General features: G+C 41.8%; 1 protein-coding gene across 2 annotated transcripts in view; it reads left to right on the forward strand.

Annotated features, from left to right (window-relative positions):
- DNAJC24 (DnaJ heat shock protein family (Hsp40) member C24) overlaps nucleotides 1–12,593 on the forward strand; it is a 68,634-nt gene that overhangs the window by 40,932 nt on the left and 15,109 nt on the right. Inside the window, exon 3 of one of the 2 annotated variants that reach the window (XM_073658088.1) lies at nucleotides 1,317–1,458. In XM_073658088.1, coding sequence (XP_073514189.1) covers nucleotides 1,317–1,458 — 142 coding nt within the window. The remainder of the gene's footprint in view (nucleotides 1–1,316; nucleotides 1,459–12,593) is intronic. The other variant, XM_073658089.1, reaches the window with a different exon arrangement.

Below are 12,593 nucleotides of genomic sequence, written 5' to 3' on the forward strand. Positions count from 1 at the left end.
CTCATGCACTCTCTACTTGTACATCCCGATCATGCACTCTCTACTTGTACATGCCTCTCATGCACTCTCTACTTGTACATCCCGCTCATGCACTCTCTACTTGTACATCCCGCTCATGCACTCTCTACTTGTACATCCCGCTCATGCACTCTCTACTTGTACATCCCGCTCATGCACTCTCTACTTGTACATCCCCCTCATGCACTCTCTACTTGTACATCCCGCTCATGCACTCTCTACTTGTACATCCCGCTCATGCACTCTTTCTACTTGTACAGGGTTTTTTTTTAAGCAGTGTAACACCTATCTTGGGTATATTTTGTAGGTGTGGACCCTAAAGAGAGAGGTAAATGCTCTCTGATGTCGCCATGCCATGCTGCTTACACAGTTTGGTTAAAATCGGTCTTCAGATTTAGAAGTATAGAATTGCAGTTCAAAATGATAAAAAAATATTGCATGTATGCAGACATCTTAGTGGCTTACAGATAATATTAGATTTTCTCCATTTTTTAGGTAAGCATGGATGTTGAGAATGATAACAAAACTTTAGGGACTTGTCTGTTATTTAAAGACAATTTTAAAACCTCCTATTGTGAAATTCTGAAATAAGTAGGTCCCCTGTTCAGTACCCTCGTACATGCCAGAAAAGAGAGCAGGCACAAAGAAAATTTCGGAGATTACACTGTCCGCTTTTTGATCTGTGTAATGCTTCACTTTTCCTGTGGTGGCGCTGCAGGGATAATAAACACTTTTTGATAGGTTCCCCCATAGATTACAGCCGATCACTTGTTTTGATAATCTGATCATTGGACCCTTGTTAAAAAACAAAAAAGTGTGTGAGCCCTTTCAGTATATAGGGCTTGCTGGGAGACTCTTGTGCATATAGCAGTGACATTCGAGATAACAACATTTTTTGTTACAATAAGTGGTTGCCATCATTTCTGAAATATTGTAATGTATGTAGTAATATGAGTGTGAATTGTGTCCATCCTCTAAAGGCCTCATTAAGTGCCCGAGACGATGCAGGTAAAAGTAAGGTAATTGTGGATGGTATCTGCCTCTTCTGCGTTTTGATGTATATTTGTCTGGCCCTGAATTGGGGCGTGCCTCAGGTTGAGGGGGCCTGTAAGCCCCTGCTTGGGGCAGTCAGATATCTGGGCTCCCAGCAGTACTGTGGGCAGATTGCTGAGTTGGGGGTTTCACTGAGTGGTCCCAGAGGCAGGTAAGATGTAGGAGTCCCGAACCCCTCTGGGGGTATGTGCAGTAAAAGTTTTTTAAAAAGATATTTATTTTTTCCTTTTTTTTCCATTTCACATGGACAGTACCATCCAGATAAGCAACACCGGGATATTTCCGAACAAGACAAAGAGGGTGCACGAAAGTTCATTGAAATCAGCCAGGCATGGAAGATACTGGGGAACGAGGAGAGGAAGCGAGCCTATGACCTTCAGCGGCGTGGTGAGTCCCGCTGACCAGTCCTCCTCTGGATCTTTTTTTGGCTGGGCAGCAGGGAGATAACACCTCCTGTGTGTTAATAAGCTCGGCCCTTTCTATTTCCAGCCATTTGCTCTTTTCCTTATAAATAATAGACGGCAGTAGGGAGCCACAGTACGGCTTCAGGTTTTTTTTCTCTTATTGCTCTTGCTGCACACGACAGAGAATTGGGCTATTTTAGACCGGTATGTTTAAAATTACATAGTGGAGGGTATGTTTTCTGTGGGCCTTGGGGAAATTGCTAGCATTGAATGACTCATCTGTGCTTACTGCATCTCTGCAATCTCCACTGACAAGTTGGGTTCATATGTTACGCCCCAAAGCAACAGCGCACAGTGCAACCTTAGGTTTACATTCCTGTTGTTCAAGCACGGTGTTTAGGACCTTGGATTTAACAAGCATTTTAAAAAAAAAACCTATCCTGCCAACTACCAGAAACACAGAATCAGAAGAGGCACCAACACATTTGTACAATGAGAAGACCAATCTAATACTGGCACTGGGGGGCTGCTCGCTAGGTGGGCTATACTTGTTCTATAATAAGCTATTCTAGCTATCTATCCAGGCCATTTTTTACAGGATTAATGTAAGTTCTAAATGTAAGTGTTATATTAGCTTAAAGAGTAACAAAACCTTTTTATTTTTTACATTTGAGTGCCCTTTTAATTTCAAGCAGTTGGTGGGGGTCCAGGTCCTGAGACCCTTACCAATGAGCTTAGGTGACCGGAGTGCACAGCTCAAACCTGAGCATGCTCGCAGAGCAGAGGAAGGATGCAGTAGAAAGTATATACTAGAAAGCTACGAAGCCTATACTTTCTATTACATCCGTACCCCGCTCTGTGTGAACGCTGGGGCAGGATCGTGGGGGTCCAGGTCCTGAGACCCTGACCAATGAGCTTAGGTGACCGGAGTGCACAGCTCAAACCTGAGCATGCTCGCAGAGCAGAGGAAGGATGCAGTAGAAAGTATATACTAGAAAGCTATGAAGCCTATACTTTCTATTACATCCGTACCCTGCTCTGTGTGAACGCTGGGGCAGGATCGTGGGGGTCCAGGTCCTGAGACCCTGACCAATGAGCTTAGGTGACCGGAGTGCACAGCTCAAACCTGAGCATGCTCGCAGAGCAGAGGAAGGATGCAGTAGAAAGTATATACTAGAAAGCTACGAAGCCTATACTTTCTATTACATCCGTACCCTGCTCTGTGTGAACGCTGGGGCAGCAGCTGTGCGTTATCGTTGCCTGAGCCGCACATCTCTCTTTTGAGTGATCGGTGGAAGTATCAGGACCTGGACTCTCCACCGATCTACTTGCAGTTAAGAGCACATGCAAATAGAAAAAGAAAGTTATTAAGGTTTAGTTCCTTTTAAATTTCTATATTAATATATACTATATGTAGGCAATCCTATGAGATAGACAGGGGAGAGATGGATATAAAACAACTCTTAATTTTCATGCAGGATTTGTTTTAGTAGGAGGTATGCTACTGCAGAAGAATAAACCAGGTAGCCCTTAAAGAGGGCCTGACAAGTCTATTTTAGGAAAAGCTTAGAATTCTGGAGCATCATTTCTCCGAACTCTGCATTGTGCGGTTCCTCTGTTATTTCTTCTAGAACTATATGAATAAATTGAAAACGACATTGTCACTTGGGTGTGTCCATGCAATGTCTGGCACTGGCAGCGCTGATTGCACAGTGCCATACAGTAGGGCACACCCCCAATATGAGGTCTTTGTTTTTAGCCCTGACAACATCTTTAAGATTGCAGCAATCTAGCTCACATACTTCCATAAATATTGTATAAGCACAGTACGAGGGGCACAGTACGAGGGGCACACAAAGCACTCTCCTTAGGATGTCTCAGTCTTATTAACTCTCAGCAGTGCAAGACGTGGGTGAATGGCTAATATCATGCACAGTCTGGTTGCACTGGACAAGGCGAAAAAGAACCAGAAAAGCAAAAACATGTCCAACATGTCATAAGATGAGGAGCTTTATTTTTGGTTACACGTTGGCAATTCCATAGAGGATACAATTTTGAGTAGCTTGCTGTGACTTTAATAAAACATTGGTACTGGAAGAGTTAATTTAATACAAAAATTTCTATAGAAATCAGCATCTCTCGCCTGCAAATTTTTTTGCGCTTCTGAGAAAATAGCTTCTTAAAACAGCGACAGGCTGTTGGGAGCATGGAAGGGGGAAATGTAGGTCAGATCTGTCACAGACAGGCTCCTGTTACATGATGTGATAGCCTGTCTTTCTGCTTCGGCCTGGGGGTAGGAGTCCCTCAGCCTTCCATTAGAGCCTTCAATAAATGTATACCCACCCTTCTTGCTAATGGGAGGGGGACTCAATAATAGTGTATTGCCTATGGGGAAAACACTCAGTGGCACATTGCAGTAACACACTCTGGCTTCTCTTTCATGCATAGCCACCATCGGCTTGAAAACAGAGAGCTGCCGCTGTAGATTGTTTGCAAGGTTCACTCCATCACATCAACCTCCTCTTCCCGCATTCCAGCTCCCCTGCTGTTAACATTTTATGGGGATGGCTAGCTTTGTTACACCAGATCTAGGTGCTCACACCATGCATCAGAATTATTAAAGCTTTAGACGTCAGAAAAACAAATCTGCTCCCAGTTTTAGGAGCTTTCTTGGACCAGTTTCTATTTTTCTGTATTGTTTAGGCATGTCTTACATGTAAATTTGGTAGAAGTGGCCATCTTGTGGGTTGGTTAAATACATGGCCTATACATTTACTGTACAGTCATCAGCCTTTAAAGGATACCTGGATGAAGAGCATGTTTTTCCTATTTCTATTAGTGTATGGTACAGTGGGAAAATAAGTATTTGATACACTGCCAATTTTGCAAGTTTTCCCGCCTACAAAGAATTGAAAAGAACTGTGAGAAACAGAATCTAAAAATAAAAACCAGAAGATCACATTGTATGATTTTACATAATTAATTTGCATTTTATTGCATGAAATAAGTATTTGAACTTAATATTTGGTATAGAAACCTTTGTTTGCAATTACAGAGGTCATACGTTTCCTGAACTTCTTGACCAAATTTGCACACATTGCAGCAGAGATTTTGGCCCACTCCTCCATACAGATCTTCTCCAGATCTTTCAGGGTTCGGGGCTGTCGCTGGGCAACATTGAGTTTCAGCTCCCTCCAAAGATTTTCTGTTGGGTTCAGGTCTGGAGACAGGCTAGGCCACTTCAGGACCTTGAAATGCTTCTTATGGAGCCACTCCTTAGTTGCCTTGGCTGTGTGTTTCGGGTCATCGTCATGCTGGAAGACCCAGCAATGACCCATCTTTAATTCTGTTACTGAGGGAAGGAGGTTGTTGGCCAAAATCTCATGACACATGACCCCATCCATTCTCCCTTCAATACAGAGCAGTCGTCCTGTTCCATCCCCAAAGTATGATGTTTTGATGTTTCCCCCACCATGCTTCACGGCTGGGACGGTGTTCCTGGGGTTGTACTCAGTCTTCTTCTTCCTCCAAACACGGGAGTGGAGTTGATACCAAAAAGTTCTATTTTGATCTCATCTGACCACATGACCTTCTCCCATGTCTCCTCTGGATTATCCAGTTGGTCATTGGCGAACTTCAAATGGGCTTGGATATGTGCTGGCGTGAGCAGTGGGACCTTGCTTGCCCTGCAGGATTTTAATCCATGACGGCTTAGTGTGTTACTAACGGTAATGTTTGAGACTGTGGTCATTGATGAGGTCCTCCCGTGTAGTTCTGGGTTGATTCCTGACCTTTCTCAGAATCATCCTTACCCCACAAGGCAAAAACCTGCATGGAGCCCCAGACCGAGGAAGATTGACAGTCATCTTGTGTTTCTTCCACTTTCTAATAATTGCGCCAACCGTTGTTGCCTTCTCACCAAGCTGCTTGCCTATTGTCCTGTAAGCCCATCCCAGCCTTGTGCAGGTCTACTATTTTGTCTCAGGTGTCCTTAGACAGCTTTTTGGTCTTGGCCATGGTGGAGAGGTTGGAGTGTGATTGATTGAATGTGTGGACAGATGTCTTTTATACAGGTAACGAGTTCAAACAGGTGCAATTAATACAGGTAATGAGTGCAGAGTAGGAAGGCTTCTTAAACAAAAACTAACAGGTCTGTGAGAGCCTGAATTCTTGCTAGTTGGTGGGTGATCAAATACTTATTTCATTCAATAAAATCCAATCTAATTATGTAAAAATCATACAATGTGATGTTCTGTTTTTTTTTATTTTTACATTCTGTTTCTTATAGTTGAAGTGTACGTACGATAAAGATTACAGACCTCTCCATTCTTTGTAGGTGGGAAAACTTGCAAAAGCGTCAGTGTATCAAATACTTATTTCCCCCACTGTTTGTCTCTTGTTATTATTTTAGCATGGTGGTTCTGATTTACTTTGAAAAATGTTTGTACTCAGGGTAACATTTAGGGGCCTCCATCCATCCTATCCCCATCTGACCCCATATCACAAACACATGACCTTCTTTACTGAAGTCTGTGACATGTGACTTTATTGGCTTTCCATTGAAAAAGCCACCCCTTCTTGTCTGGGTTGTCAAGCTGCCTCCGAGGCTTGGGACAGGGACCTAGAATTGAGTTTCCATTTTTGGATAGACCACCTTTTTCAGATTCCTCGCCTGTGGATAACCAGCGCTATTATAGCAGGTCGAGTGGCAGAGTGGGGATTAGATATTTAGGACATTATATATTTTAAAAGGGTCGGAAGCTTAAAAAATAAGTGAACCTTTTTTTTTTTTTTAAATTCTGTGAGACTTTATGCAAACTCCGTAAACCAATCGTCTTTCAGAAACCTGGATACAGCAGTTTCTCTATTCTCTGCATTTTTATTTTTTCTGATTTCAGACAGAAATCAATGGGAGAAGCTTTACATGGCGGCCAGAGACACACGTGATGTGAAGCCAGTCTGTGGAAAGGAAGGAGGGAGAATATTGATGTGGTCTGTCACACATGCATTCTCTTATCTGTCCCCCGCCTTTGAACTTTGGTATGCGATTGAACAGGAGTGGGGATAGTAGAATATTACACGTTTTTATACCTATTTTTCACTTTAAAACAAATTAATCATCAGTTTAAAAGTGGCTAGTTTTTCCTCTTGAATAATTATTATTTTTTTTAATCGCCATACCGTTCCAGAGATATGGGTCTTGTTATTGAACACTAGCCTTTATGGTCTTTATCAGTGGGTGTGGCTCGCACAGCAGTTATGCAGAGCAGCCTAAAGACACGCCCCTAGAGCATCCTGGGAGCCACGCCTCCTTAGAAAAGACATTAAAAATGTTGCACTTAATAAAAAGGTCTATAGCTTGGGAACCGTTTGGCGATATTAAGAAAACAAAAAACAGAATGTTCAGGGGGGCAGCAGGAATAAAATAGGAGCAAAAACTGGCCACTTTTGACTTGGTGACATGTCCCCTTTAATGTGATGGAACTTATTTTTTAAAACTTCCCAGGGGGTGGCCATATGGAGGCATACATCTAATGTCTCTATAGACACAGCTGCTGCTTCATGGAATCAATTGTCAAAGAAATGTAAGGGATTATATTTCCCAGAAATGCACTTATTAGGAGAGAAAGCAGAGGCATCATGTGCAGAACTATTTACAGTAGTCACACAGATGATGGTTAGATTATACAGCGTGGGGTATCAAACATAACCTCTACGGCTGGGCTGGAGGCAGCACTGTGTGGCGTAGCTGCCATGTGCACTGTTTGGCTTTGTTAGATAGAAGAATGGAGGAAGAGTTTTTAGCCATTGGACATGCTTACCTGCTAATAACGCTGCGGTTCCCATGAAAACTTCTTCCATCCTGCCATACTTTATAATCCCCAGAAATTGATGGAATGTAGCCGCTTACCCCAGGGAGAGGCGAGCTGAGAGCCCCATTTATATGCAGGTGCTTCTCACTAAATTAGAATATCATCAAAAAGTTAATTTATTTCAGTTCTTCAATACAAAAAGTGAAACTCATACAGTACAGACCAAAAGTTTGGACACCCCTTCTCATTTAAAGATTTTTCTGTATTTTCATGACTATGAAAATTGTACATTCACACTGAAGGCATCAAAACTATGAATTAACACATGTGGAATTATATACTTAACAAAAAAGAGTGAAACAACTGAAAATATGTCTTATATTCTAGGTTCTTCAAAGTAGCCACCTTTTGCTTTGATGACTGCTTTGCACAGTCTTGGCATTCTCTTGATGAGCTTCAAGAGGTAGTCACCGGAAATAGTCTTCCAACAATCTTGAAGGAGTTCCCAGAGATGCTTAACACTTGTTGGCCCTTTTACCTTCACTCTGCGGTCCAGCTCACCCCAAACCATCCCGATTGGGTTCAGGTCTGGTGACTGTGGAGGCCAGGTCATCTGGCGTAGCACGCCATCACTCTCCTTATTGGTCAAATAGCCCTTACACAGCCTGGAGGTGTGTTAGGGGTCATTGTCCTGTTGAAAAATAAATGATGGTCCAACTAAACGCAAACCGGATGGAATAGCATGCCGCTGCTAGATGCTGTGGTAGCCATGCTGGTTCAGTATGCCTTCAATTTTGAATAAATCCCCAACAGTGTCACCAGCAAAGCACCCCCACCCCATCACACCTCCTCCTCCATGCTTCACGGTGGGAACCAGGCATGTAGAGTCCATCCATTCACCTTTTCTGCGTCGCACAAAGACACGGTGGTTGGAACCAAAGATCTCAAATTTGGACTCATCAGACCAAAGCACAATTTCCCACTGGTCTAATGTCCATTCCTTGTGTTCTTTAGCCCAAAAAAGTCTCTTCTGCTTGTTGCCTGTCCTTAGCAGTGGTTTCCTAGCAGCTATTTTACCATGAAGGCCTGCTGCACAAAGTCTCCTCTTAACAATTGTTGAAGAGATGTGTCTGCTGCTAGAACTCTGTGTGGCATTGACCTGGTCTCTAATCTGAGCTGCTGTTAACCTGCGATTTCTGAGGCTGGTGACTCGGATAAACTTATCCTCAGAAGCAGAGGTGACTCTTGGTCTTCCTTTCCTGGGGAGGTCCTCATGTGAGCCGGTTTCTTTGTAGCGCTTGATGGTTTTTGCAACTGCACTTGGGGACATTTTCAAAATTTTCCCAATTTTTCACACTGACTGACCTTCATTTCTTAAAGTATTGATGGCCACTCGTTTTTCTTTACTTAGCTGCTTTTTTCTTGCCATAATACAAATTCTAACAGTCTATTCAGTAGGACTATCAGCTGTGTATCCACCAGACTTCTGCACAACACAACTGATGGTCCCAACCCCATTTATAAGGCAAGAAATCCCACTTATTAAACCTGACAGGGCACACCTGTGAAGTGAAAACCATTTCCGGTGACTACCTCTTGAAGCTCATCAAGAGAATGCCAAGAGTGTGCAAAGCAGTCATCAAAGCAAAAGGTGGCTACTTTGAAGAACCTAGAATATAAGACATATTTTCAGTTGTTTCACACTTTTTTGTTAAGTATATAATTCCACATGTGTTAATTCATAGTTTTGATGCCTTCAGTGTAAATGTACAATTTTCAAAGTCATGAAAATACAGAAAAACCTTTAAATGAGAAGGTGTGTTCAAACTTTTGGTCTGTAATGTATATTATATAGAGTCATTACAAACAGAGTAATCTATTTCAAGTGTTTATTTCTGTTAATGTTGATGATTATGGCTTACAGCCAATGAAAACACAAAAGTCATTATCTCAGTAAATTAGAATAATTAACAAAAAACACATGCAAAGGCTTCCTACGTGTTTAAAAAAGTCCCTTAGTCTGTTTCAGTAGGCTCCACAATCATGGGGAAGACTACTGACTTGACAGATGTCCAGAAAGCAGTCATTGACACACTCCACAAGGAGGGTAAGTCACAAAAGGTCATTGCTAAAGAAGCTGGCTGTTCACAGAGTGCTGTATCCAAATATATTAATGGAATGTTGAGTGGAAGGAAAAAGTGTGGTAGAAAAAGGTGCAGAAGCAACCGGGATAACCGCAGCCTTGAAAGGATTAAGAAAAGGCCATTCAAAAATTTGGGGGGAGATTCACAAGGAGTGGACTGCTGCTGGAGTCATTGCTTCAAGAGCCACAATACACAGACGTATCAAGGACAAAGGCTACAAGTGTTGCATTCCTTGTGTCAAGCCACTCATGACCAATAGACAACGCCAGAAGCGTCTTACCTGGTCCAAGGAGAAAAAGACCTGGACTGTGGCTCAGTGGTCTAAGGTGTTGTTTTCAGATGAAAGTAAATTTTGCATTTAATTTGGGAATCAAGGTCCCAGAGTCTGGAGGAAGAGTGGAGAGGCCACAATCCAAGCTGCTTGAGGTCTAGTATGAAGTTTCCACAATCAGTGATGGTTTGGGGAGCCATGTCATCTGCTGGTGTAGGTCCACTGTGTTTTATCAAGACCAAAGTCAGCGCAGCCGTCTACCAGGAAATTTTAGAGCACTTCATGCTTCCCTCTGCTGACAAGCTTTTTGGAGATGGAAATTTCATTCTTCAGCAGGACTTGGCACCTGTCCACACTGCCAAAAGTACCAATACCTGGTTTACAAACAACAGTATCACTGTGTTTGATTGGCAGCAAACTCGCCTGACCTTAACCCTATAGAGAATCTATGGGGTATTGTCAAGAGGAAGATGAGAGACACCAGACCCAACAATGCAGACAAGCTGAAGGCTGCTATCAAAGCAACCTGGGCTTCCATAACACCTCAGCAGTGCCACAGGCTGATCGCCTCCATGCCACGCCGCATTGATGCAGTAATTGATGCAAAAGGAGCCCCGACCAAGTATTGAGTGCATTTACTGAACATACATTTCAGTAGGCCAACATTTCAGATTTTAAAAACATGTTTCAAGCTGTTGTTATAAAGTATTCTAATTTACTGAGATAATGACTTTTGTGTTTTCATTGGCTGTAAGCCATAATCATCAACATTAACAGAAATAAACACTTGAAATAGATCACTCTGTAATGACTCCATATAATATAGGAGTTTCACTTTTTGTATTGAAGAACTGAAATTAACTTTTTGATGATATTCTAATTTAGTGAGATGCACCTGTAGATAATAAGATAATCTACAATATATAGTAAAGCTGACAAGTGACCTGCAGAAGGCCGGAAGTGTCAGTCTGTTGTGTGATCTCTAGTTGCCAGTGTAAAAACTACAATATTTCAATATTTTTATATGAATAATTATAAAAATAGCAGTTTATTTATAATTTATCTTTGGCACTATGGCTGATTTGTCTTGATAATCCACACTACTAATTACTGCTTAATGTTACTCAGCCTGGAAGAATCTCTGTGGATTTTAGACCTCTTGAACCTGTGGCTTGTAAACCTTGTGGATGAATGGTCTCTGCTAGCGTTTGAGACAATGAAGTCACATAATTGCTTCCTTATTACTATATAAACCCAATGGACTTACCGGATCGTGTGGTTTGCTCTTCCGTATCTCTTGTGTAGAAAGAGTTTATAGGAAACCACAGTCAATAAAGCTCTTGTCATTTTAATCATGTTTGAATAGATGTTAATAATGCCTGATTTACTAGGACAAAGTCAAATGTGTATTTCTATATATACAGTACTGTGCCAAGGTTTTAGGTAGGTGTGGAAATATGCTGAAAAGTTGGAATGCTTTCAAAAATAGGTGTTAATCATTTATTTTCATCAATTAACAAAATGCAAAGTGAATGCACAAAAGAGAAATCTAAATCTCATCTATATTTAGTGTGACCAGTCTTTACCTTTAAAACGTCATTAAAGGGAACCTGTCACCAGGTTTTTCCCCTATAACCCACAGCTACCACCTTTCAGCCCCATGTGACCGTATTCTATAATGCTACAAAACGAGAACACAGCATTAACCTGTTTGGGCCACTGGAAACATGAGATCTATACTACATTGTTGCTAAATAAAATGTACTTACAAAAAATGAAGGTTCTTGGCGCATAAACTGGCCAATTCATGTATGCCCACCGACCTCGGGGAGGTCACCATCTGATTTGATGTGCCCCTACAAGCCGCGGGTGGAATCGCAATCCACCCGTGGCTGTTAACATGTTAAATGCTGCTGTCAATCTCCGCACCGGAGACATGTCACAAACTCCGCCCATCGGTGCCCCTGTCACATGATCATGGGGAGCCGATGGGTTGGCATGACAAACCAGGGTCTGCAGAAGATCCCCGTGCTTGTCATTGCAGATCTACTATGAACGCCAGCTTGTGGCTGACGTTCATAGAAGATGGTGATCTCTGCCACACATAGCAGAGGAAACCCTATGGGTAGTACATGCGATCAGCCGATCGCAGCTTCAAGTCTCCTAAGGGGCCAGTAAAAAGTAGAGAAAATATATTATTGAAATGTTCAAAAAATATAAAAGTTCAAATCACCCCGCTTTTGCCCCATTCAAAATGAAACTATAAAAAAAAATCAAAAACACACATATTTGGTATCACTGTGTTGAGAAACGCCCGACCTATCAAGATATACATGAAATTAATCCAATCGGTAAACGGCGTAATGAGAAACAAAATCAAAACCCCAGAATTATGTTTTTTTGGTTGCCGCAACATTGCAATAAAATGCAATAACAGGCTATCACAACATCTTATGTACCCCAAAATGGCATCAATAAAAACGACTTCTCAGCTCGCAAAAAATAAGCCCTCTCCCGGCCCCAGATCACGAAAAATGGAGACGCTACGGGTCTCGGAAAATGGGGCCATTTTTTTTTTTTTTTTTTACAAATTTTGGATAGTTTTTGCACCACTTAAAACACCACTTAAAAAATATCCTATGCATGTTTGGTATCTGCCAACTCATAATGACCTGGAGAATCATATTGGCAGGTCAGTTTTACCATTTAGTACCATGGTATAAAAAAACAACCCAAAAACAATTTTAGAATTGCACTTTTTTTGCAATTTCACTGCACTTGGAATTTTGTTCCCGTTTTTCAGTATACGATATGGTAAAATCAATGGTTATGTTCAAATGGACAACTCATCCCTCAAAAAACAAGTCCTTACATAGCCATATTGAAATGA

Source organism: Phyllobates terribilis, unplaced genomic scaffold (assembly GCF_046119375.1).
Source record: "Phyllobates terribilis strain yellow unplaced genomic scaffold, ASM4611937v1 Scaffold_13__5_contigs__length_258822181, whole genome shotgun sequence".
Lineage (NCBI taxonomy): Eukaryota > Metazoa > Chordata > Amphibia > Anura > Dendrobatidae > Phyllobates > Phyllobates terribilis.